At 38.1% G+C, this 23,116-nt stretch overlaps 1 protein-coding gene across 8 annotated transcripts in view; it reads right to left on the bottom strand.

The window, feature by feature from the left end:
* arvcf (ARVCF, delta catenin family member) overlaps window positions 1-23,116 on the bottom strand; it is a 261,138-nt gene that overhangs the window by 39,535 nt on the left and 198,487 nt on the right. For 5 of the 8 annotated variants that reach the window (XM_023343118.1, XM_023343123.1, XM_023343120.1 and 2 more), the window contains 5 exons: window positions 21,038-21,221; window positions 7,475-7,592; window positions 7,223-7,394; window positions 5,839-5,856; window positions 2,769-2,840 (listed from right to left, as the gene is read on the bottom strand). In XM_023343118.1, coding sequence (XP_023198886.1) covers window positions 2,769-2,840; window positions 5,839-5,856; window positions 7,223-7,394; window positions 7,475-7,592; window positions 21,038-21,221 — 564 coding nt within the window. The remainder of the gene's footprint in view (window positions 1-2,768; window positions 2,841-5,838; window positions 5,857-7,222; window positions 7,395-7,474; window positions 7,593-21,037; window positions 21,222-23,116) is intronic. The other 3 variants (XM_023343119.1, XM_023343121.1, XM_023343122.1) reach the window with 2 other exon arrangements.

Below are 23,116 nucleotides of genomic sequence, written 5' to 3'. Positions count from 1 at the left end.
AAATCCCCACAGCTGACCGGTGAAAGCGGTGAGGAACGTAGGAGCCTGAACCACACACATAGAGGTAAAAAAATAAATAAATAAAAGTAAAACAAGCAAGGTTCCCTGAAGGCTTCTGCAGTCTTGCAGCACTGAGCACCTTTGAATCAGCAGCAGAAAGGAGAAAGTGGAAAAAAAAAGAAAGAAAAGTCTTCTAAAGGTTAATGTGGATTTGGCTCTGGTTATTAAGCTTATGTACCTAGTTGTTGCTATGCATGACAAGCTAATAAACATCAAATTGAACCGATTTTTCTGTCTGCAGGCGAGTAAATACATGGCTTGCTGTTTACAATAAAAAGCTGCGGCTGACATTTAGACCTATCTGTAAAGGTAACTGCCATCCAAACTCAGAAGGGGTATTGTTTCCACGCCGTCGAAGATAAATGCAACCCATGCCTCAACTACGGCGTCTCAGCTTGGCTTTAGTCCATAAACCCCAGCCAGCAGACAAAGTATTAATTATCATCCTTGGAGCTCATTTGCTATCCCTTATTTAAGGAGTGATAAAAAAAAAGGGCAAAATGGCCTCAACTTTGAAAAGCACGGCAATTAGCGGTGATCTAGTTAAAGAGCCCTCTTTGCTGTGTTAATGTAGGTAATTATGGCTCCAAAAGGAAGTGATATAGACTTCGCCGAAGTGTTTGAGGAGTGCAGGTGAATTCTGCAGACGGGAGAAGACGGATGGGTGGCCTCTCTCACACACACACGCCGACATCCTTCACTCACACAGATCCACACACACAGTCAGCTAACACGCTGGAAGCTAACACGTTGATGTCTCTGTGTCTAGAGCCGTTAATACATAATAGTAACAAAACTCATTGTTACTCTTATGCTTTTTATACAGCTAAGCCCAGAATTATTCATACAATCAGTAAATGTAGGTTTCAGGTCTTTTTAAATTCAGTTTCTTCTGCCTGGAAGTGACATTGAAATTTTCAAGTGGCCCAGTTAAAGTCCTGACCTGAATCTGACTGTTTTTGGAGAGAGATGGAAAGGAGGCACTCCAAACTCAATGACTTGGAATTAACAAAAATAAATTGTCAAAAATATTCTATTCTATTCAAAAGTACTTCATTGATCCCAAAGGGAAAATAAATGTTGTTGTAACTCATTTAATTAAAGAGTTATTGTAGATGCTGATGGCTGTGGGCAGGAATGATCTCCTGTAGCGGTCTGTATTACAACAAATTTGGAGGAGCTTCTGACTGAAGACACTCTGTCCCATGACAGTCATGAAATGTACAGTCAGGGTTGTTTAAATTTGTATGATTTTATTTTAAAATAATGTAAAAATATCAATGGAAGCGTACGGAAAGCTGGTCGGCAGTTATCACAAGAGGTTGATTGGCGTAATGCCAAGAAATGTTTTTCTACTGATTATTGACTAGATACATTTTCACAACATTGTTTTAAATGCAATGTATGTAAAAATACATTCTTTTATTTATAAGCAATACTCGTAAATATCACTTTATTTTTGATATCGTTTAATACATTTTTGAGGGCTAGTATCTGTATCAAAAATAAATGTCTTGGTTGATTGAAAATACTCTCAGATCATAAAGGAAACGATGCCCAGTTGAAACTATGCGTTCACATACAACCTAATTAAAAACACATGAATCTTTTTATTGATGTTAAATTAAAGCAAACTTCTCTTGGGTTTGGAATTACCAAACTTCTTTCTATTTGCTAAACGCCATAATTAAGAGAAAGGTTATCTCACAGATTCATTTGCTCGTATCTAAGAAATGAAAAGTTTACATACCTTTTCAGGTCATTGGGGTTTTATGACAACCACACCAAAAGTCAAAGTCTTTAAGCCACTTTGACTGCAAGCTTAGGGTCATTGTCCATTAGATGTCGCTTCAACATTTCCACATAATTTTCCTTCCTCATCATGGCATCTATGTAATGAAGTGCACCGGTTCCTTCTGGTGCAAAACAGCCCCGCAACATGATGGTGCCACTACCGTACTCCACAGTTTAGGCGGTGTTCCCGCTCTTTCCTCAGAATGCAACGATGATCACTATGGTTAGAGAGTACTTAAAAAGGGGTTTAGTAGTATTTCTATATTACTAGAGTCAAACAGTGAATACTCCAGGAAAACTCTGGCTGTGGCCAAGAAGCGGCTTGGCTCCTAAACTCAGCAGGAAATGCTGAACATGTCTGTAAATAGGGGAAAGGTAGAGAATCAGATGTACTTATACTGACAAAGTAGAACAGAGGCTTTTATCATCTGGGAGGAATGAGGAGAGAAGGAGTTTGTTTGTTTGCTTGTAAAGCATTAAGTCAAGATGAGAAAATCTGTAGCTTGTGCTCATAATCAGATTTAATATGTCTATTTTTTTCCCTCAACAACAATTAAATCATTGATTAGCATCTTAGTAGGAGGCTAATTTTCAACTTCAATCCCAATTATCAAATACACATTACAGTTTGAAAGATTAAATCAAGCAGAGGTTCTTCAAATGCAGACTTCTAGAGCTCACTCTGAAATAAAGATCCTCTTCTTCTGCTGCACCAAGTAATATAAGTTCTGTAATAATTAGTGAATAATCAGCACTGGTGACACAAAAATAAACTCAACTAAAACAACTATTTTTTCTATCAAGAGCTTCCCATACTATTAATCACCCGAGATGCCTCCTAGCCGTTTATCTGCTCTTTTTCCAGAGCCTCCGTTAACAGAGGGAAGTTCTTCATTTCCCAGGGAAGGACGTACCTTTGGAAGGCTCTGTACGTTTAGGTAGATCCAAAGTGTCGTAGTTTTTGTCATTTTCACCATTCTTTCTGCCTGCGTGGGAGGAATAAAGAGAGAAGAAGATGTTACCAGCAGAAACGTGAATTTCTAAGGATGATGCAACAAACAAGATACAAGGTTGGAAGGTTGATATCAGTATTAATGGACCAGTTGGACCCGAAATGTATTTTTCTATGATGGACGGACTTCTGAAAGACATAACAATATGTGGATGAGTTATAAGTTGGAAAAAGTCCAAATTTAACTAAACATAAATGAACCCTGGGCTGCAACTAATGGGAACACATTCACCTACGTAGAAACAAGAGTGTTTGCATTTACACAAGAAACAGATAGATGGGAATGAACAGCCTTCATGATCGTGAACCAAAAAGAACCTAAACAAACAACAAAACCACTTTCAAACACAGTTGTAAATCTGATGCACAAGCAACATCCGCAAACAAATTCAATTAAAAACAACAAATATTTGTTGTTGATCTAATATGTCTATTTGTTCAAGAATTTAGCATCAAATTACAGATGTTGAAATCAACTTTGTTAAACGAACCCTACTTTACATATAAATTCTAATGGGATTTTTTTGACTAACATGATGTAGTGCATATTTGTGAACTGGAAAGAAATTCATGGGTTTTGAAATATTTCTACATATAATTTATTTAATTTATTTCTACGTACAATTACATAAAAATACATTTTGCTGTAAAGCAGATTCTAAATTAAGTAGAATTCATAGTTTTAATATAGAACAAACCAAAGCTACACATCCAGGTATTTCATGTGCAAGTTAGCCAAGTATATTGAAATATGGGCATAATTCCAACCACTAGATGGCGGCAAAGCGGTTCTAGTCCATTCTAGCTCTGGTTGTACGGTAAGGAAGGGTATCTCGCTGAGGGAAGCTGAACATCTACCCCAGACTGAAGTCGTTCAAAGCCTCCAACAAATCATCTCTAACTTTTCTAGTTCATCTCCAGAGCATAATGCTGCCATCACCATGCTACACAGCAGGAAAGGATGGATACAGGAAAGTTTGTCGTCAACAAAATGCGGGAAAGATAAATTGGGAATGAATATTTTCTCAAAGCAGTGTAGTTTCACTTTAACCTTTTAGGACTCATGTATCTTGTTGGTAATGTTGCTCACAAAACCCCGTATATCCCATCGAATCAGACTGCAACCGCAGCACAGAGAAAGCCACAATCAACGTTCGCGATAAAAACGATACATAAATCTCAAAGTAATTTGTTCTCAATACATATATAGGAAAGATGAACAGCCAATGATAAGAAGAGCTGCTCCGAGCCGGACTGGTCATGCTGCTGAAATAGAGCAATCCAACGTTAGACTGACGCAGAAGGAACAGTAGCTGCCAGACGCGCTAACGGCTTACTTAACAGCATTACTTAACAGGTAGGACTTGACTTAAGAAGAGAAGAAGAAGACACAGCGAATGACATTGTTGACAAGAAGGGAACAGTTCAGTTGTGTGGAGATATGAAGTTCAACAACAAAAAAAGAAGCACAAGCTTATTTCTATTTCATAGCTCACACTTTCAAAAGCAATATTTAAAGTGAGCTATACAAAGGAAATATTTTGGGAATTTATATTTCAATGTCGATTTTATTTATTTGACATCAACAAAAGAATACCTCCATTTTTGTTTTGTTCTCCTGTAATGCTTGAAGATTTTAGTTTAAATTAATCCCCTATTGATCTGGCAGAGGCTGCAGAGAGCAGCTGTATAATGTTCAACGACATCAATAAATCGACAAACAAGCTGATAACATCTGATTTCACTTAACAGTTACAGGAAACATTAAAAATGGACAAAAATAGAGATTTGTTTTATATCGTGATATATATTGACTGTCAACTGTTATTTAAAAAAAATATTGTAATCAAGGTTGTAACAATTGGATTAATTGAGATAAATCAATAATAATAATCGTCAAGTTTTGAAATCTATCCATCTTTAATATAGACTCTAACAAAGGCCATTTGCTGAAATAACAAAAGAGCCGTAATTAAGCAAAAACTGTACAAAAATATAAGCAAACACCTTCCTTGTCTGTAAAGATGTTCTACCCACAACTCTTTAAGGGACAGTTTTAGCTTCACCTGGTTCAAATTCTGTAAAAAATAAATAAATAAATAAAATAAAATAATGTGAAATAAAATAATAATAGCAGAAAGAGCCCTGCACTTTATGGATTTTAAGTCCAGCAGAAAGAGCTGAACTTTTCACATATTGATGTTAGAAGCTTTTTTTTTATCTTCAAATGCATCCGTTGCTACAAATTATTAAGTGTATGCTAATGGAACGCTATGTTATTGCATTTTAGGCAACAAACTTATTAGTTTTATTGTATCTTTTTATGCATTTCTAATATTGTATAAAAAAGGTTTACGTGCTTAAATGAAAAATCTGCAGAATGTAGCAATGTTTTTTTTATATAATTGATGGATTAATCATCAGAATAATCAATAGAATACTTCATAGCTAAAAAAAAGTTAGTTGCAACCCTTATCGCTACAGGACTTTTTTCCATATTTACCCAGCGCTAGCTCACATCAAGTGAAGTTTCAATGTTCACAACTACACAAATACAAACCAGTAGCAAAAAAGTTCATAACCATGTTTATATTTTATAAACATGGTTTAGTTTAGCAGTTAAACTAAAGGGGAAACACTTTAGAGAGCATTTCCTACTAAATTTTTCTCATTATAGGATACAAATCAGATACTTTAGCTCTGAAGTTTAAAATATCGACAAAATAAAACAAAAAACGTTTGACTCTGAACTGGGGTTGTTAGCTATGGTAAGGGAATGCACATGGAATGAATGCTACAATTTTCTGAAATCCTTGGAAGTTTCTCAGGGTCTTCTGGAGGACACCCAAAACTATTTCTAACAGCACTCTACAGCCAGGGGGAGGAGGGAGAAGAAGGAGAGGAGGAGGGATGAAGATGATGAGGAGGAGGAGAGCTGAGAGGGAGGAGAGAATGGGGGGGAGGGCACTCACCTTGATTAAACCATTCCTCTATTTTTATCCAAGGAAGCAGCAGCAATGCCAAAAAAACACAAAGCAAGGAGAAAAACACAAAGAGAGAATAGGCATGGTGAAAAAAAAGACGTGCGTCTGTGTGTGTGGTGTGTGTGAAGGAGGACAGTGTTACACACGTCAACACAAAAATAAGTCATTATTTCCTGAAGGTGGATCAGTGAAGGCCGTAACAGACGGTTAATAAAGGGTGTGTTTCTGTGTGTGCAGGGGGACTTGCAACGAGAGCGGTGTTATACGGAGGATTTGGTGACAACACACTAATAGGCAAAAAACAGATTCCATTATGAGGGAAAGTAGGATGTCAAAGAGGGAATATGTTTAAAAGTGGCATCAAATGTCAGAGTGTGAATAAGTGTTTTATCAGAATGGCTGTGTGGGAAGAGCAGGAATAAGAGCCTGGAAATGTGAACGACTGGGTTTGAGCTGATCACAGATCTGGATTTCAATGTCTGTGTCATTGCGGTTAGATCTAGTCTATGTTCATTTCAGCTCTACAGAAACCACCGTGTGTTAGCGCTGTTCTCAGAGAGCATGCTAACAATTATTTCTCCCTAGAAACTGTGTCTGTTGTTGAAGCCCAGATCTTCTTTTTCCAATTATATTCCTGATTGTATAATTTTCTATCTTCTTCTGGCAACTGAAACTAAAATGTGACCTAGCAAACTGACAGCAGGACATTATATTTACTTTATATTTACTTACTAACAAAAACAAATGTGAAGAACAAGGAAGACATTGCACGTTTAGAGTATCTTTTTGTTTTACAAAATAAGGGAAAAACATCTCATGTTTGAATCCCTTTAAATATAATAATATCCGCAATGTGAATAATAATGTCTGTCTTCTACAAATTAATATTCCATTGCAATTTTTATCAGCATTAACTGAAATTTTGAAGTGTATCTCATATTTATTGGAGGAGTGAAGCATCAGTGGACTGCACAAGCATGGCAACACAGGTGTTTAAATCAGTTGCCTTAGAACCAAACCCCAGCTTTTCAAAATAAAGGACCCCTTTTTTTCTTTGATTTGCTTGCAGAAATGCATGTTGGATTTTGGGATTTTTACACAGGCTGCTCAAAGACCCCTAAAGGGCCAGAAGGCAATGTCTGCTCTAACGTGTAAATACTCAGTGTGTTTGTAGACATGTGGATAAATGATTTCAGTATAAATCTGTACATGTAAAAAGCTGGAGTGGGCTTGATCTCTGAACTGATGGTCAGAGTCTAAGGTCACTGTTTGGTTGCCACTTTTCATCATTCATTGTTGGACAGGAGGAGGATAAAAGTTTTGTCTTCCAAGCAACTTTATGATACCTCTCTTTCCCTTTCTGTCTTCTCACCTTTGGCCTTCTTTCCCCCGAAGCAGCCAGCATCATCCTTCTTTTTTCTTTGTGGCCCCGCGGATCCGGGGGCCTGTAGGGCCGATGGGTCCTGGAATCTCTCGGCGCCAGGCACCTCTTTGTGCACGTGATAGGAGAGGTTCCTCATGATGCAAACGCAGTTCTCCACGGACTGCGGAGAGAGGAGAGACAGCCGTCGCATCGACTGCACCTGCTGCGGCGCATGCGGCGGAAGCCGGGTCGTTTCCTCACCTTGTTGTCCATGTCTTTCTTCCCTACGGCGGACTGCAGCGCGTGCAGCAAAGCGTCCACCAGGCCTTCGCATTCCCTCAGTCTGCGCCGAGCCTCTGCCCCGTCTGAGCTCACGTTTCTGCAGGACAATGAAAGCACAAGGAGTTAGCGTTAGCGCGCGCAGGAGAGGGTAGTCCTAGCATATTAGATATACACATGCCGGGAAAGTAAAAGGTTTAAAGTAGAATTCATTGTACAACTGATTGTAGCTGGTTAGATGAGACCAAGATTTTACTTTTTAAGCTAATCACCTGAACACACAATGACACAAACACGGTGGTGGCAGCATCAAGCTGTGGGGATGCTTTGCTTCAACAGAGACTGGAAAGCTGTTCAAAGCTGATTGGTTTGGAGCTGAATGCAGGGAACTCCTGGAAGAAAACTATTTAGAACTATATATGACTGGATCCCTAAAGTTATGATTAACTGATTGTAAGTTTTTTGTGAAGAAGGTACAAGAAATTGACAATATTTTCTACTTGAGGATTTTGGCAGATTTGACAAAAAGCCTGAACACCCCTGATTTAGAGGCTGCAAAAGACGTCAGATCAGAGCAGAGACTTACACAACGAACAAACAGAGTGAGAGTCACAATGGAGCAGTTTATAGATAAAAATCATATTCATGTGTAAGAATGACCCAGTCAAAGTTCAGCCTAAAATTCAGTTAGGAATCTGTGATAAGTGTTAAGAAAAAATGTATACAAATCTCACTAACCTAGAGCTGTTTAGTGAGTAACAGAGAAGATTCAAAGGCATAAATTTTGATTCAATTTGTTGTATTGATGTTAAAATTCTTAACATCTACTCTTTTTAACATGCAACGGTTCCAGCTGGAACATTTGTACCTGAATGTTTCTGGTATGTCTATAAATCTGGCGCACAAGCAACATCCACAAACAAAAACCTGCTTCTCCTGGCCAACTTGTGGTTAATTTTTGCTTCAAAACCATATAACCTGACGCTGTAAAAGACTGTTGTTGTGTTCAAGTTGTGCTAAAAGAATACGTTATTCAAGTATAAAATGGCATCTCAATGCTAAACTGGCTGCATCAAATAATCCCCATCCCCAAGGCTAATGTTAGCATTCACAGTCTACATTTGTAATGGAGTATTTTTCGAAGAAGTTACATGAATGATCAGCAGTTTCTGAAACTCTTGAAAGCTGTTCAGCACTTCACACCAATTTGATGGTTGAATAATCTAAACGACAGTTTAAAAAACAATAAATATCTTTGTTGAGTTTATGTGTCAATTCGATAATTTAGCAACAAAAAATGTTTGAGCTTAAAATGCTTACTTTGGCAATGTGTAATTTTGGATTAAAATGTGATTACTTGCAAAAAATTAGTTACAGATACCGCAATTAACTCAATTAAACATTTTAATCAAGTACCAACATTATAAAGTAAAAGTTAAATTATTAATATAAAATTATAAAATTCTTTTCTTGGTGTCTAGGGGGAGAAACGTGAAAAGCCATCCCTCTTACACAGTGAGCAGCCGGAGCACAGCTGGTTCAGCAGCAGCAGAGCTGGAGGAGTCTTAGTGTGGCTGTCTGACTGGCTGTGAAAGGCAAGGCTCTAAAGAGGGTTAAAGGATAGACAGGGCTCCTCGCTCCTCACCGGGGACTTCATTTATGATGGCTTCCAACCCACGTAATCCCATTAGCTGACCCCCAGTCAGTTCTGTGGAGGCTGGCAAGCCTTGCAGAGGTAAGCAGAATACTTTTTTTTTTTCTTTCACGCTTTTATTGCTGCATCAACATCCAACACGGCTGCAAATTAGGCTGAGTCTGAGCGCAGGCATATAAAATGATGCATTTACAGTAAATAACAGATCATTAGTTTTTACTTTATTTCCATTATTTTATTATTTTACTTTCATAAATATATGACAACGCATGCAGCTGTAGGAAACTTTGACATACCTAAAGCCAGATCTAACACCAAACTTACCCTTTTGGATAGAGGGATGACTAGGGATGCACCGATCCAAGTTTTTCACTTCTGATACCAATATCTGGGGTTTAGTGTGGACCGATACCACCGATCTGATGCAGACAAACTGAAGCGCTTAATTGAATGAAAACGTTCTTTCAAATGTTTGTTACATTCAAATGTTGGTTCAGAAAGTGCAAATAGGAACGTTAAATGTAATTTAAACATATCAAACTCACCGCTAACCTGAATAAATTCACAAATATTAAAACAACATCGAAGTAGGAATCGTGTGTGTGTGCATATATAGGTGTACGAGTATATATATGTTTGTGTATTTGCGTGAACACTTGATATGTATATGTTCACAGAATGTAGAAAGAGTAATTGCAATAGGTTGTGTAAAGGAAAAGTGTAAATACCTGTCTGCTTTATGTTTTATCAGTAAATGTACAGTTTTTTTATTCTTATGTAAATATAAGGGGATCTTAATGAACAAACAAACAAATGTATCTGTTTACGTTCACCAACAAATTTACAAATGAGACAACAACCTATCAGCCATTTTTTAAACGCGCAATCTGCAAAGTAAAGCTACTCTTCAGCAGAGACCTGGCCGGCGGTACGGTCATAGTTCTAAACTCGTCTGTCAAAAAAAGAAAAAAGGCTCACCACCAGCTCTGTAAACACATCCAAAGCAGCGTCTGCCTCTGATTTATTTGACAGGGGTGAGTTTGGGGGTATTGCTGGCACAAGCGAGGGCGCTATTGACAGCTGTTTCATTTTCAGGAGCCTTTTGGGGGAGGGGAGCCAGACGTGGGAGGTGTGTGGACGTGCATCTGTTGGTGAAGGCAGTCAGGGCGGTCGGGGAGGTGGTGGAGGAGGCTGCTGCTGTCTGCCCCTGAAATATTTAGTCCTTCAGATGGTTTATGACCTTTAGGTTTTGATGAGTATTGATCCGGAGCCATTCTGGCATTTTACCAGTTGTCAGAGTTTGCAACTTCATAAGAATACTCGGAAAGCGATGAGGCTGCAGCCGGCCGAGTTCACTCCTTTCCAAGTGACTCAGGCCCGCTCTGCGAGAACTTTGCATCAGCTGCTGCTGTGACATTCACTCACTCGTTGCTGCGTAACTCCTGGAAGTAGTGTTGGGTTGCTATGGCAACTGTAAGAGGAACAGCGGAGCTGCAGATTTTAAAGTTTAGCTGACATTTTGGAGGCTTGCGGGTGACATCGGTTTGATTTTGTTGTGCGCTACCAAAATTAATAAGCAATTCAGCAGATCTGGTTTAATGAAGCGTTTAAAATTCCAACTCTTTGAAACGTACAATTTTCTCTGTTTTTGTCCCTCCAACATTTATTGTTAACAAGCATCCAAGAGTTGATTGGATGACTGAAGTCCAATATTAAACCATAAAGTGTTTCTACAAAGTATTGGTTTAAGAGTTTGCACAGCTGTGAAATCAGGTCACTGCAGTGTTTTTATTTTTTAAAGATTCAAAGGTTTTTATTCCCATCTAGGTCTTATTTGTACAGGGCATCCATCACATTAAAGGTGGGAAAAAGATACACAGTGTGGATATTTTTAGGTGTTAAAAACCTGAAATTCTAACAAGGGTGTGTTATAATATTAAGGCGCCCCACTTTAATATTTCATTTTGCTGTCTTTAAATTGTATGATAGTACCCGTGAGTTGTAGCATTTTCTTTGATAGGCTTTTGGAATGTCACAAGATTTATTTGCATTCAGCGTTAGAATGTTTTCACCAAGATTTAGTATTATTGTTTGTATTCAAGAAGATTATTTTTCAGTGGCCCTAATTCTTTTCGCATATGTTTTCTTAAATCTAAGCATATATACTTTTTATTGTATAAATCTTTTCAAAAAACTACATTCAGGTATAAGTGATCATTTTGGCAGCATTTCCATGTCAAAAATAATGAAGATTTTGGGCTTTTCTGCACTGTGACTCTAGTTCTGCCAGTCAATCCTTAAATAAATGAACTGGACATTTTGACTGGCAAAAAAAAAGCTGAAACTAAATGTATAACCTTTCAAAGAAAGCAACTCATAACTTTCATGCGACATTTTCTCTTATTTTGAGGGACTCGGAGAGCAAGTAAGTGTGCACTCAGGAAACCTGCCAGGACACTCTCAGGCCTTTTTCACACTTGATCTTGATGCGTCTACGGTGCCGGAGCCCTTTCAGATAAAGCGTAGGTGTGAAGGTCACGCAGAGCGGCTTGGTCATCAGAAGACAATGGAGCGGCTGGGAGGAAGGGGCTGCAGCAGGACTGATGGAGATGGATGGAGACGCGGCTGCCCTCTGCTACCGGCCGGCAAGGTTAACAGCAGCATTGCGGGACCATATGCTCGCCCTCAGGTTAGGCTTTTACCACGCCGATCCCAACTCGGATTTAACTTATTGATTTTTCTTCTTATCTTGTTATTCGTCGGGTAGTTCTCACAACGGCCAGATAAATAAAGGGCAAAAAGAGAGGAAGTAAAGCCGATGTGTTTAGTTGTCAGATTTGAAGTGCCAGAAGCACACGTTATCGTCAGGTTTCATCACGTCACTGTCAATGCAAGGATCTAGTCAAAAACTGCAGAGGATGGACGGGTTGTACTATTTTTGAACTTTAATTTGCACATTTTGTAAAACCTTTGCATATTTGTTGAAATCTGTACAGCTACCTCATTTTGATGTCCTTAAAGTCAATTTTTTAACTTTTTCATTTCCACTAAGTTATTGGCCTATTAAAGGTATCATAATAAACAATATGATCAATAATAGCTTAATTGCTATAGCTCAATTAATTGCATGATAAATTAAAATGAGCTCAATAATTTCCATATGAATAATTTAACGGTTTTGTCTTTTTTTCTCTCTTTCCACCAAAAACTGGGTGATAAAAAGTCTTCAGTCTCCTTCATTTGTCTCAACTGTCTCTTTTTTTAAACGATCATTTTATTTACTGACTTTATGACTCATTTTATTTGTTGTTTTTATTCTAGATATTTAAAATGTCTTTCATTTCCAGTGTCTAAATGCTCATTAGAATTGAAAGGTTTCTTGATTTTTGAGAATGTGTTCCTGTGTTATTACGACATTACTGTTATATTACTTGAAAATGGTCTCAAAACAGCAACAATATCATTTATTGCCATAACATCTGGGGCAATTTATCATCCAGGAACATTTATCATGACAGGCCTAACTTACTGTTCCTATGACTTAAAATCCTTTTTATGGTTGCTTGGAGAGAATTGTGCAGTTGTTCCTGCACCCTGATGATAAGCTGGCTGAAAGAGGATAGTGTACTATCTCCCCTTGGTTACAAAAACAGACAAATTCAGATGTTTGGAAATACTTCTGCCTGCCAAAAACACAGGCAGTCATGGTGCAGGAACTAAAAGACCATAATAAGAGTTTAAAATAATAGTTTAAAAATACATTTAGAAAGTGACACAATCAACTGCAGACTGGAACTAATAACCCTGCTGAAGTCAGCCAATAGTACTTGTGTTCCTTTATACCAGTGATTCTCAAAATGTGGGGCACACTCCCTTTAATTCCAGTATGTCGAGTATTGCAAGTGGAACTAATGTACAGTGGACCCTTGATATCAGGGGGTTTGGCCTGCAAATAGTTAAAATCTGTGAATACTTAAGACTGTCTGAAAACGCTAATTACTGCCTCATTTAATAGTTCACTCACCAAATGAGTGAACTATTAATACGCATTAATATGCACAGTGGAAAGCATTTTAGCGCTACTGCAGAAGGTAATGTCTATAATCTTCCTTATTTATACCCTTTGTTTTTGACTTTTCTTTTTACTTTTTCCTCATCAACACACCTCTTCCTAAGTCCTGTGTGCATTTGGGTCAGTGTTTATTCCATATTTTTCTGACTCCTACAACTGTAGGATTTCCTGAAATGTGATTAGCTAAAAATGAACTGATGAGTACATCATTTGTGTATGAAGCATGAATTTGTTATTTTAAACAGAGAAACATTCAACACTCACCTGAGCTTTGTCACTCTCTGCATGTGTGAGGTTATGTACTGAAATAAAATCTATATGTTGTCATTATGACTATAATAATAAGTAGGTTATTGGTTTAGCTGCAGCAATATGTAATATTCTAGTGTAAATGTCTTTACGTTTAATATCATATAGTCTCCATCTTCTTCTCGTCTATAACTGCGCCTACAGATCTCCAGGATACACAAAAGCAAATATTTGCATTTCAAAAGAAAACACAAATGGAAAAGGTAATTTAGTGATTTTTTTTTTTTTTTTTGTCTTTGTGGTCTGAGCTTTGGTTTTAAACAAAAGAAATGGAAAACGATCTTTTCTTTTATAGAAACTAAAAACCATTCTAAGTGGGTCTCCGTTAGCGTCGGTAAACAGATTCTCCCTGGCATCAGCACTTCTCCCCCGTGCGCAAACCCTGCGTCTAGGCAACTGTGGGGCTTAGCTACAGTTGCTATGGAGACGGATCTTCCTCAGCAGGACCAGCATCTTGGGTCAAAAGGAGTGGAGCGGGTGATGGTTAGAGTTAGTGATATGTGACAAAAATGAGCTAAGTGCAAATCAAGGGTGTTAAAATGTTTGCAACCTGAACTCACAAGAGGAGTAGATATGACAGATAAATAAAATCGTGAAACAAAGCGGCAGGAAGTGACAACAGCGCGCCCTCTGAGGCCCTGATGTCAAATGCTACGACTTCTCGCAGCTGGATCAAAAAACTTTCCCTCATTCCCTTCTGGTTTGCCGGTGTTGATATTCAGAGCAGAAGGTTCAGGAAGTAAAAAGCAAGTTTCCACACTTGCTTAAGGCAGACAGAGCAGCACGCTGTGTGTAACTGGTGCCGCCTCTCAGCGATGCTGTTCTGGACATCGACCAGAACAGAAAGACGAGCCGTGTGGACTGCAGTCTAGACAGGCCTGGCTGGCCCAGGCAGGGCGGAGACAGCGCGGTCGGACATGAGGCACAGTAACACACACACACACACACACACACACACCTCCACGCACACACACACACACACACACACACACACACACACACACACACACACACACACACACACACACACACACACACACACCTCCACGCACACAGGCACATTTACACGTTACTACCATCTGTTACTCTGAGAGGAAGCCAGAAACACAGGAAGGTAGAAGGAAGCTAATGGATGGAAAATGGAAGCTGTTTTGATGGAAACAAGAGGAATATGAGACGAGGGAAATTACATCTAAAAATATGTGGTTTTATTTATTTTTTTATTTGGATCAACACAACTTTTGGTTTGAAATAAATAAACATAAACACGTATAAAAATGACGTCAAGCGGCTTTTCACTGGAAAAATTGAATAAATAAAAATCTAGATCATAAACTAGATAGTTTGATGTTTTATAGTTTTTTTTATCACGATGGAACTTTTTTGTTAAAAAAAAAACAACATTATTTATTCATCTCTTCATATACAACAGTACACAGCAAAAACACAAAATCTTAGTTTTTTTTGTCTAGTTTCTAGTACAAACATCTTAGTACACTTGAAATAAGATAACTATTCTTACAAGTAACTTTTCTGCAAGAAATGGGTGCTTTTTTGAATAAATAATTCCTTAATATTGATGAAAAAGTAATAGCTCCACTGCTGGATAATTTCATTTTTAACTAATAGTTTTTCATCAACATTAAGAACTTATGGATCTAAAACAAGCTCCTATATTAGAAGTTACTTGTAAGTTAATTTTATTGAATTTAAAGTATACTAAGATATTTGCACTGGAAACGGGACCAAAAAATACTTAAGATTTTGTGTTTTTGAAATGTTCCCCCTACTGTACAGCTACATATCTGGAAACAACTTCATGCGTTCCCCTTTCTTAGAAAGCAGTTTTGTATTTACATTGCCCTGTAGAATTACAAAGCTCATAACTTCAGTACAAAAGTAATATATTAACTTTTAAATATTTTAAGTAACATTTATGGGGATGTTTTTCATTTATAAGCTGTTTATGTAATTATTACCACCTGCCAATGTGACATCACATGTTTAAAGGTTAGTTTGAACTTGTTACGGTAATGCTGGCATTAGTAAAATAGAAGATTCATTAAAAAGGCTCAAAAGGCTTTTGGTTTCAAATTAACACAAAAAAAAATCCTGCCCTTTCAGTAACAGAAGAACAACGTTTTCATAGTAGTAATGAGTTCTCAAGACGCTCTAGGGAAGGAAGACGACGTCCTCCTCAACATTTCCAATTTGAAGCAGAGTAACCTAAATGACGAAGAAAACACTGACGACATCAGCTGAAATGTATTACAGAGTAAAAGTGATCAGAGCGTCGAGAAGGTTAGAAGTGTCTGTCAGAAGGAGGGCGTGCGTTACACAGCTCCCTTGTGATCAGCTGTTGAAGCAAAGCTTGTTGTAAGGAGCCGTGGGAGCAGCTGCTTCAGCTGAAGACGGTCCTACCCTGATTAGTTCAAAGGCTCGTGGAAATATTAGGTTTAGGTTTCAGGTGTTTAGAGTTAACATCACAGTAACTCGGCTAAATTTAATTTGGCTCTTGGTGCAAGAGCTCGCAAATTCAATAGTAAGATGGAAAGTGCGGTCCATCCCATAAAGAGCTAACCAGAGGCTGTCGGAATGACTTTGTCGTCGTTAAAGTAAGGGAAAGCTGTCACTCCAGTGTAGTTTAAGCTTGACCCCCTTTTGTAGCGATGCCTTCGTGTCTAATTTTGAAGTGAGAAGGGAAGTAGATCTAGAGTTACCCTGCTGAGGTGACACAGTCTGCTAATAAACACGCTTGGTTTGACTGACTGGTGACTCTTATGTAAGCGTGGAAGACAGCACCATCTTTAAAATCATGTAATCTGGCAGGATAAATGGGACCTGGTTGAGAACAGAAACGGGGACTGAGTGAATTTTCTATCACCTCCTAAACTAAACAGATATCTTACCGTTTTCGATTGAGTCAGAGCTCTAATGCACGTTAACATCAAGACTGATTCTGAACCAAATAATTCTACATTAAACAAATAGTATACGTTTTAAAATGCATAAAACCTTTATTCGCTATGTAGAAAACAAAAAGAAGCAGCTTTTTCAAAACTTTTCTGCCCTTAGCAGCCTATCAGAATAAAACAAGCATAAAAAGCAATACCATAACTAGTCAAATCTGGATTGGAATATTCTGTGCTGATTACTAATTAACAATTTTGTGATTTGTTAAAGCTTTAATGTTGCTTTCCCAAAAAGATTGCTAAAATCTCTTCTACGTTCCTCCAGAATAGCATACTACCACTAAATACTATAACCAAAAGTTATTAATACTCCTGGAATATTTCAATTATATCAAAACTTTTCTTCTGAGTGGAAGTAAAATAAATGTTTTGGAGGGATTCAGCCAGAGTCCCAAGTAAAGATTAGGGTAATGGCTAGGAGGCCATCCAATCTGAAGAGAAATCTTTAAAAATCCGAGTGGAAACATGCAAAAAGCTGGTCAGACATTTTAAAAAAAAACTGGCTTCTTCCAGTAAAGATTCATTTATTATTCAGAAGGACAAGATGTCTCATTTGTGGTGAATACATTTTTTTATTCTCTACTGCATTAATAATTTTGACATTAACTGTACATGGATAGAGAAATACACCTGAAATATTGGTCAAAGACGTCAAGGTGTAAAAATGATTAAACATCACAAATTGCTCTGATTCAACTACTTTTGAATTCAGGAAACTTTTTACCTTCTCTTTTAGGCTTTTACAAAACAATAATTCGATCTTAAAGATTAGAATCCACCACAGTGGTCTGGCAGAAAGGCTCAAGCCCCCCACAGAAAACATTTTGCAAACAACGAGAGAGCAGGTGACCTCACCGATATATCCACCAATCAAGATGTGAACAAACATGACGTTGTTTCTGTGACACAACAACGGAAACCACCACAACATTGCACAGCCAGAGGCAATTTCACAAGACTGTGGGAGTAATAACTGATAAATCTTTTTCCTCTTATCCCAAAGTCATTAAGGCACAATTATATAATCGTTTTTCAAGAAATGACTCTTTAGGTAAGGAAGATGAATCATAAATGTAACAGTGGACATATTTTGAGAATATATGTTTAGGCACAAAGATAAAAACAAGCAAATTAAAGCAGTATAATTCAGCCTACTGCCTACAGCTTTATTCAGTAATTAGGATTTCACCACCCAACTGTTGCCGATTGTTTGATCGTTTTAAACAATACTCAAGCTGCAAGCCCCAAGTAGGGGGTTTACTTTATTTATGTAAGTGTCTGATTGTTTGAGATTGTTAACTATGGTGGTCCAGAAGGGTCAACAAAATGCAGAAGACACACAGCAACAAACGCACCAAAAGGAGTAATGTTTAACCAGCATTAAGCTAAAGCTAACCCAGAATTTAGGCTAAAACTGAAGTAATGCTAGGGTGACCAGACGTCCTCTTTTTCCCGGACATGTCCTACTTTTCAGAACTAAAAAGATGTCCGGGGGGAATTTAAAAATCGTCTGGGATTTTGGTCAACTGCCTGAAAACACATTACATAGCTTACAGTGCATTGTAGGGCACTGCGCACCGCGCTGCGTGTCACGTAATCCCTGAGCCGCGTCAGTGCGGGCAGCCCTGTTCTTAATCAGAAGATGGCTGTCAGTACGCTAACAACATGCAAAAGCGCAAATGTATGTAGTTTTCCCGCTTTTAGACTTTCTGTCCAGCACTCCCCCCCCCCCCTCCGCTGCAGGTTGTCCGGGTTTTCCCAAAGTAAAATATGGTCACCCTAAGTAATGCTAAACAACAGAAGTATTGCTAAACAACAGAAGTAATGCTAAACAACCGAAGTAAGGCTAAACAGAAGTAATGCTAAAACAGAAGTAGGCTAATGCTAAAGCAAAATTTAGGCTAAAACTGAAGTAATGCCGAAACAAAAATATTGCTAGAACAGAATTATTCTAAAACTTTTGGTGTTGCGTGTTGGCTTTTGCATTTTATTGACCCTTCTGGAACCCAGTAGTTAACTGATCAGATTGTGGTGTGCTTGCAGTAAACAGAAAAAACAGAAAGATTAGAGGTGAACTACTTCCCACAAAACAAGAAGCTGTAAAACCTCTGCAGAAGTGATCGCTTGTTGCACGTTGACAAACGGAGGTCGGAGGTCCGCCACGAGACGCAGATAGGTTTAATGTTTTGTCACAGACAAAAGTCGTCCAGTGATCCCAGTACGGACACCCCAGCATTCCTTACATACAAACACCCACAGGTCAGGAAAGGAGGAACCCTGCATCTGCTGCGTCATAAATCAATAAAGCACCTATGGAGCTTATACCGGACCTGACCCGCGGTCCACTAACAGTTTAATATACACCACACCTGTCTCACTTTGCAACTGGCCCAGTCACAACAAATATGGAAGGGCTTTGCTTTGTTTTTTTCCTTCCACTGTGTATATTAAAATAATCCTCGGTTAAATCCAGGACGGTCACTTAAATGTGTGTACATACTAGAAACTCTGAAGATTTAACTTGAATGAATGGACCATCTGGCTCCTCATGTGTGCTTGCCGTCTCTCTGCATCTGTTCTTCTCCTAAAAACTGGTTTGGTCCAGAAGTTTTTAATCTGTCTGAGCTTTTAGAACATATTACTGGCTTTCTTTTTTTTTTTTTTTAAACCAAGACAAGCCAAAACTGTATTTTTCTAAATTATCATTTCAAAAAATTTGGGAACATTCCCTGGAAGCCTTTTTAAATCTAATTTGTTTTTCTTTGGATGAAGCGGGACACAGTCGGAGCGGGACTGCAGCTAATTATCTTTCGTCCGTCCAACATGAGCCAAACGCTGGTCCAAAACCCAAATATATACAGTTTTCAATCAGTCCCGAAACCGACAGAAGAACTGCACATTTTATTAAATGAGATTCCGCAAACTAATTTGCCAACTAAAAACCTTTTTTTTAAACTAATATTTAAATACTTCCCTTTCACTCAAAATTAATTTTTACCTTTTGCATAAAAATCTATTATTTGCTCCTTCATCCACAGTGCCCTGCAAAAGTCTTGAACTTTTCCACATTTGGTGAATTTACAACTGAGAGCTTCTATGTGTTTTATGACCAACACCAATTGAGGACACAATTGGACAGTGTGAGGAAAGGGATGAACTATTTTATATGGAAACATCTGAGCAGTGCGGCTTGCTGTGTTCAGGCCACTTTACTCTGAAATCACTAAATAAAATCCAGGGCAAAGCCACTCTATTAATAAACAGAAAACATCTGTCTGCACTTTTATCTCAGCATAAATCCAGCTGTTCTGTAAAGGCTCAGAGGTTTAATAGAGAACAGAGAATTAGGTTTGTGCTTCACTGTTCAATTTATTTTTTCTTTTTTAGAAAAGTAGTAATAACACACCACTTAAAGAGCGATAACAAGCCCTACTTACAATGCTTGACAGCAAACCTGGGAGAAAGTGCTTTGCTCAGATGAGACCAAAAGATGAACTTTTCAGTCTGCATGCAAAATACTACAAGTGGCAGCATCATGCTGTGAGGGAAGTTTTCCTCCAACAGGGAAAAAGCAACCTGGTTGATAGGAGGAGGGATGATAAATATGGTCCAATCCTCAATTGAGTTTAAGGTGGATGTTTCCCTTCCATATAGGGTTGGACAATCTGGTTGAAAAACGAATCATGACATGAGGGCTTCATATCAGTCAATATTGATAATTACTGATTAGGTTTTTGTTTTAAGTATCTGAAATACAGCCAAACTGGTGACGTGACCTTTCCTGTTTTATCCACCGTTTCCCTTCAAGCTGTTGCATTAGTTTTCTCCTTATTCTCCACAACATTGTTTTTTTATTTTTTTATTTATAAGCAGTTTTGAGGCACTGTGGAAAACAAGAAACTGCTTCTGCGCAAGTTACGCAACACATCGTTGCTAGGCAACCAAAGAGCGAGTGAGTTAGTTGACACCACCCACCTTGATTAGCTGGGCCGTGAGAGTTTGAATGGCTAAAGTTTTTCCTCTGCCTACATCCCCCAGAATGCATCAGAGTTAATTGAAATTACTGAAAAGTCTATCTATTATTATTGATTACATTATATCTATTGCAATATATATTGCTATTGATTAATTGTCCAGTCCTACAACCAACAAAACAAAAATCTTAAACATACAGTCAGAGCTGCAATGGAAGGTTTCAGGTAAAAGTCAATCAATCAATCAATCAATCAAATTTTATTTGTATAGCACATTTCAGCAGCAAGACATTTCAAAGTGCTTTACATCAAGTCCTGATCTAAATACATTTGAGAATCCAATTAAGTAGCCAATTACATATATATATATATACTGTATAATCCCAATTGTATTTAATTTTATGTTGAAATCCTGATAAAATAAATAAAGTTTGTAAAGTCACATGAATATCGTTGTAAAGCACTGATTCAAGAACTTGTGTTGTGAGTAGGTGACCTGTAAATGTGTGCTACACATCGGACTGAGACGATCCTGTGTAGAACCGAGTTTGGTGCAGACTCTACCTGAGGCATCCGGACGTGTTCTTGAAGACGGTGGTCCACTCCGCGTCCCGGGGCTTGGAGTCCTCGTTGGGTTCGTGCTCCCACCCCGAGTGGGGGATTATGACCTCGTTGGTCATGGTCTGAAGCCCGTGGTTGATGATCACCATCTTCAGGGGCTCGTAGGACGACAGATTCCAAAGGGTACCTGAGGGGGGCGGCAGAGAGGAGAAACAATACAGACATTATGTAAGAGCAAAGAGCTCAATTAGAAAAAGTATGATCATGAGAAAAAGGAAGAAGCCACTGAAGATATATTCAATGACATTTGACAAAAGGTGACGTTAGGGTGGATTAAGGTAGAAAAATGGGAAAAATTATCAGAATGAAAAGTGTAAAAAGAGGTAAAGAATGAGAAAAGAGATGCCAGGCAGCCAGAAAGGAGGAGTGGAGAAAATCGTCGACAGAAAATGAAAGTGATGCAACGTAGTGAAAGCTTAGTAGCAGACAAAGACAAGTCAAGCAGGCTTCACGACTGAAATCAAAAACACAGTTAGTTCTGTCTTAAACCACCCACAAACTGGACTCACCAGAATCCCACATATATAAAAAAGAAAATCGCTATGTGAAAATTTCACTGAGAACATGTTCACACTCACTTTTTTTCACTTTAACAGAGCTCATATACGTCAGCCAGCTTTAGTACCTCGAGAGCTACTGTAACCATTTGTTTTGTAGATGCTGTGTGCGTCCAGATCATTCTCTCCCTATGAAATCGGCACCGAGAGAGATTTTACGCATCAGTCACCTTCCAAACAACACAAACGGAGAAGCAGTGGCTGCACATCTAATCACAGAAAAACAACCTCCAGCCTATTTTACAGGAAAGAAAAACAGTAAAACAAAGCAAAGGAGAAGGGAACAGAAAAACATGCAGGAAACCAGATAGAGTTTGCTTTCCACCAGAGAAGCAGGAAGATAAAGCTGAGTGAGAGAAGAAATATTTGGACGCACAGCCATGCAAGTCGCAGAGACAAAATATTCTGTTCCACAGGGTTTTAACACACGCTGCAGTGATCGGACCGCTAATTTGAAAAACAACAATGTATATTAGATCTATACAAAGATATGGATTGTGACTGGAAATAGGTGGATACAGAAAAGTTGGAAGGTCAAAAATATTCTGGTAATCTTACAAGAGTGAACACAGTGTGCATAAGCACTGCCAGGTAATGTCACTGTAACGCCCGATGTTGTCAAAGTAGTTACTGTGGGAAGAAATGAGCTATTCTCAGCATCAGTGAGGTGTTTAAGCAGAGATGGAAGATTTTTAAAAGGGAGCTGCATTTTCTACTTCATATTGAGACGATCAGGCTCCAACATGGAGAGAGAGAGCTAAACTTCAGCAGGTAACAGGAAAACTCAACGTTTCAAAGCAGAGTAGCTCTGTTTGGGCGTTCAGCCTGTCCGTCATGGAAAATCGGCAAGTCAAAACAAATCAAGTGTTCAAAACAGGCCACATGTCTCAAATTTTATATGAATATTTTACAGAATATTCAAAAGCTTTTTCTGTCATTGTTTCCATTTTTTTGTGGTTTTTTTTGTGCCTTCAAATTCAGTCAAGACTTTAATGTACCTATAGTCATCACCAATAAATGAGAATATCTGTTCTGCTGAGACTCGCTTGTCAGATCAAAAGTACATTTTGAAAATATCCTAAAAGCTGGCATTAAATATACTTTTCATTAAGCCAACACTTCTATATTAATATGTTTCTGATGTAAACAATCTATAGTCATGTTTTCTTCAACTGTAAGTGGAAAATCATTATAATTAGCAGAAATAAATGTCCACCTGTATAGTTTATTTATATAAGGTGTATCTGAAATAAATGGATTTTAATAATAATAATAATCCTCAGATTTATGCAATGGCTATGTATGCTGCAAATGAGTTTTAGCGTCAAAACATATGACAGTACTGGCATTTAATCCATCTCTGTTGCTCCCTTCATTGTATTAGTTTAAAGTGTGGGGTGCAAACCTAAAGTATGAGGTTTCCATTCAAAAAATGCATAGTGTGTCAAAAACTAACATATATTCT

The sequence above is a fragment of the Xiphophorus maculatus genome, chromosome 12, assembly GCF_002775205.1.
Source record: "Xiphophorus maculatus strain JP 163 A chromosome 12, X_maculatus-5.0-male, whole genome shotgun sequence".
Lineage (NCBI taxonomy): Eukaryota > Metazoa > Chordata > Actinopteri > Cyprinodontiformes > Poeciliidae > Xiphophorus > Xiphophorus maculatus.
This window is presented reverse-complemented; position numbering and strand designations above follow the sequence as displayed.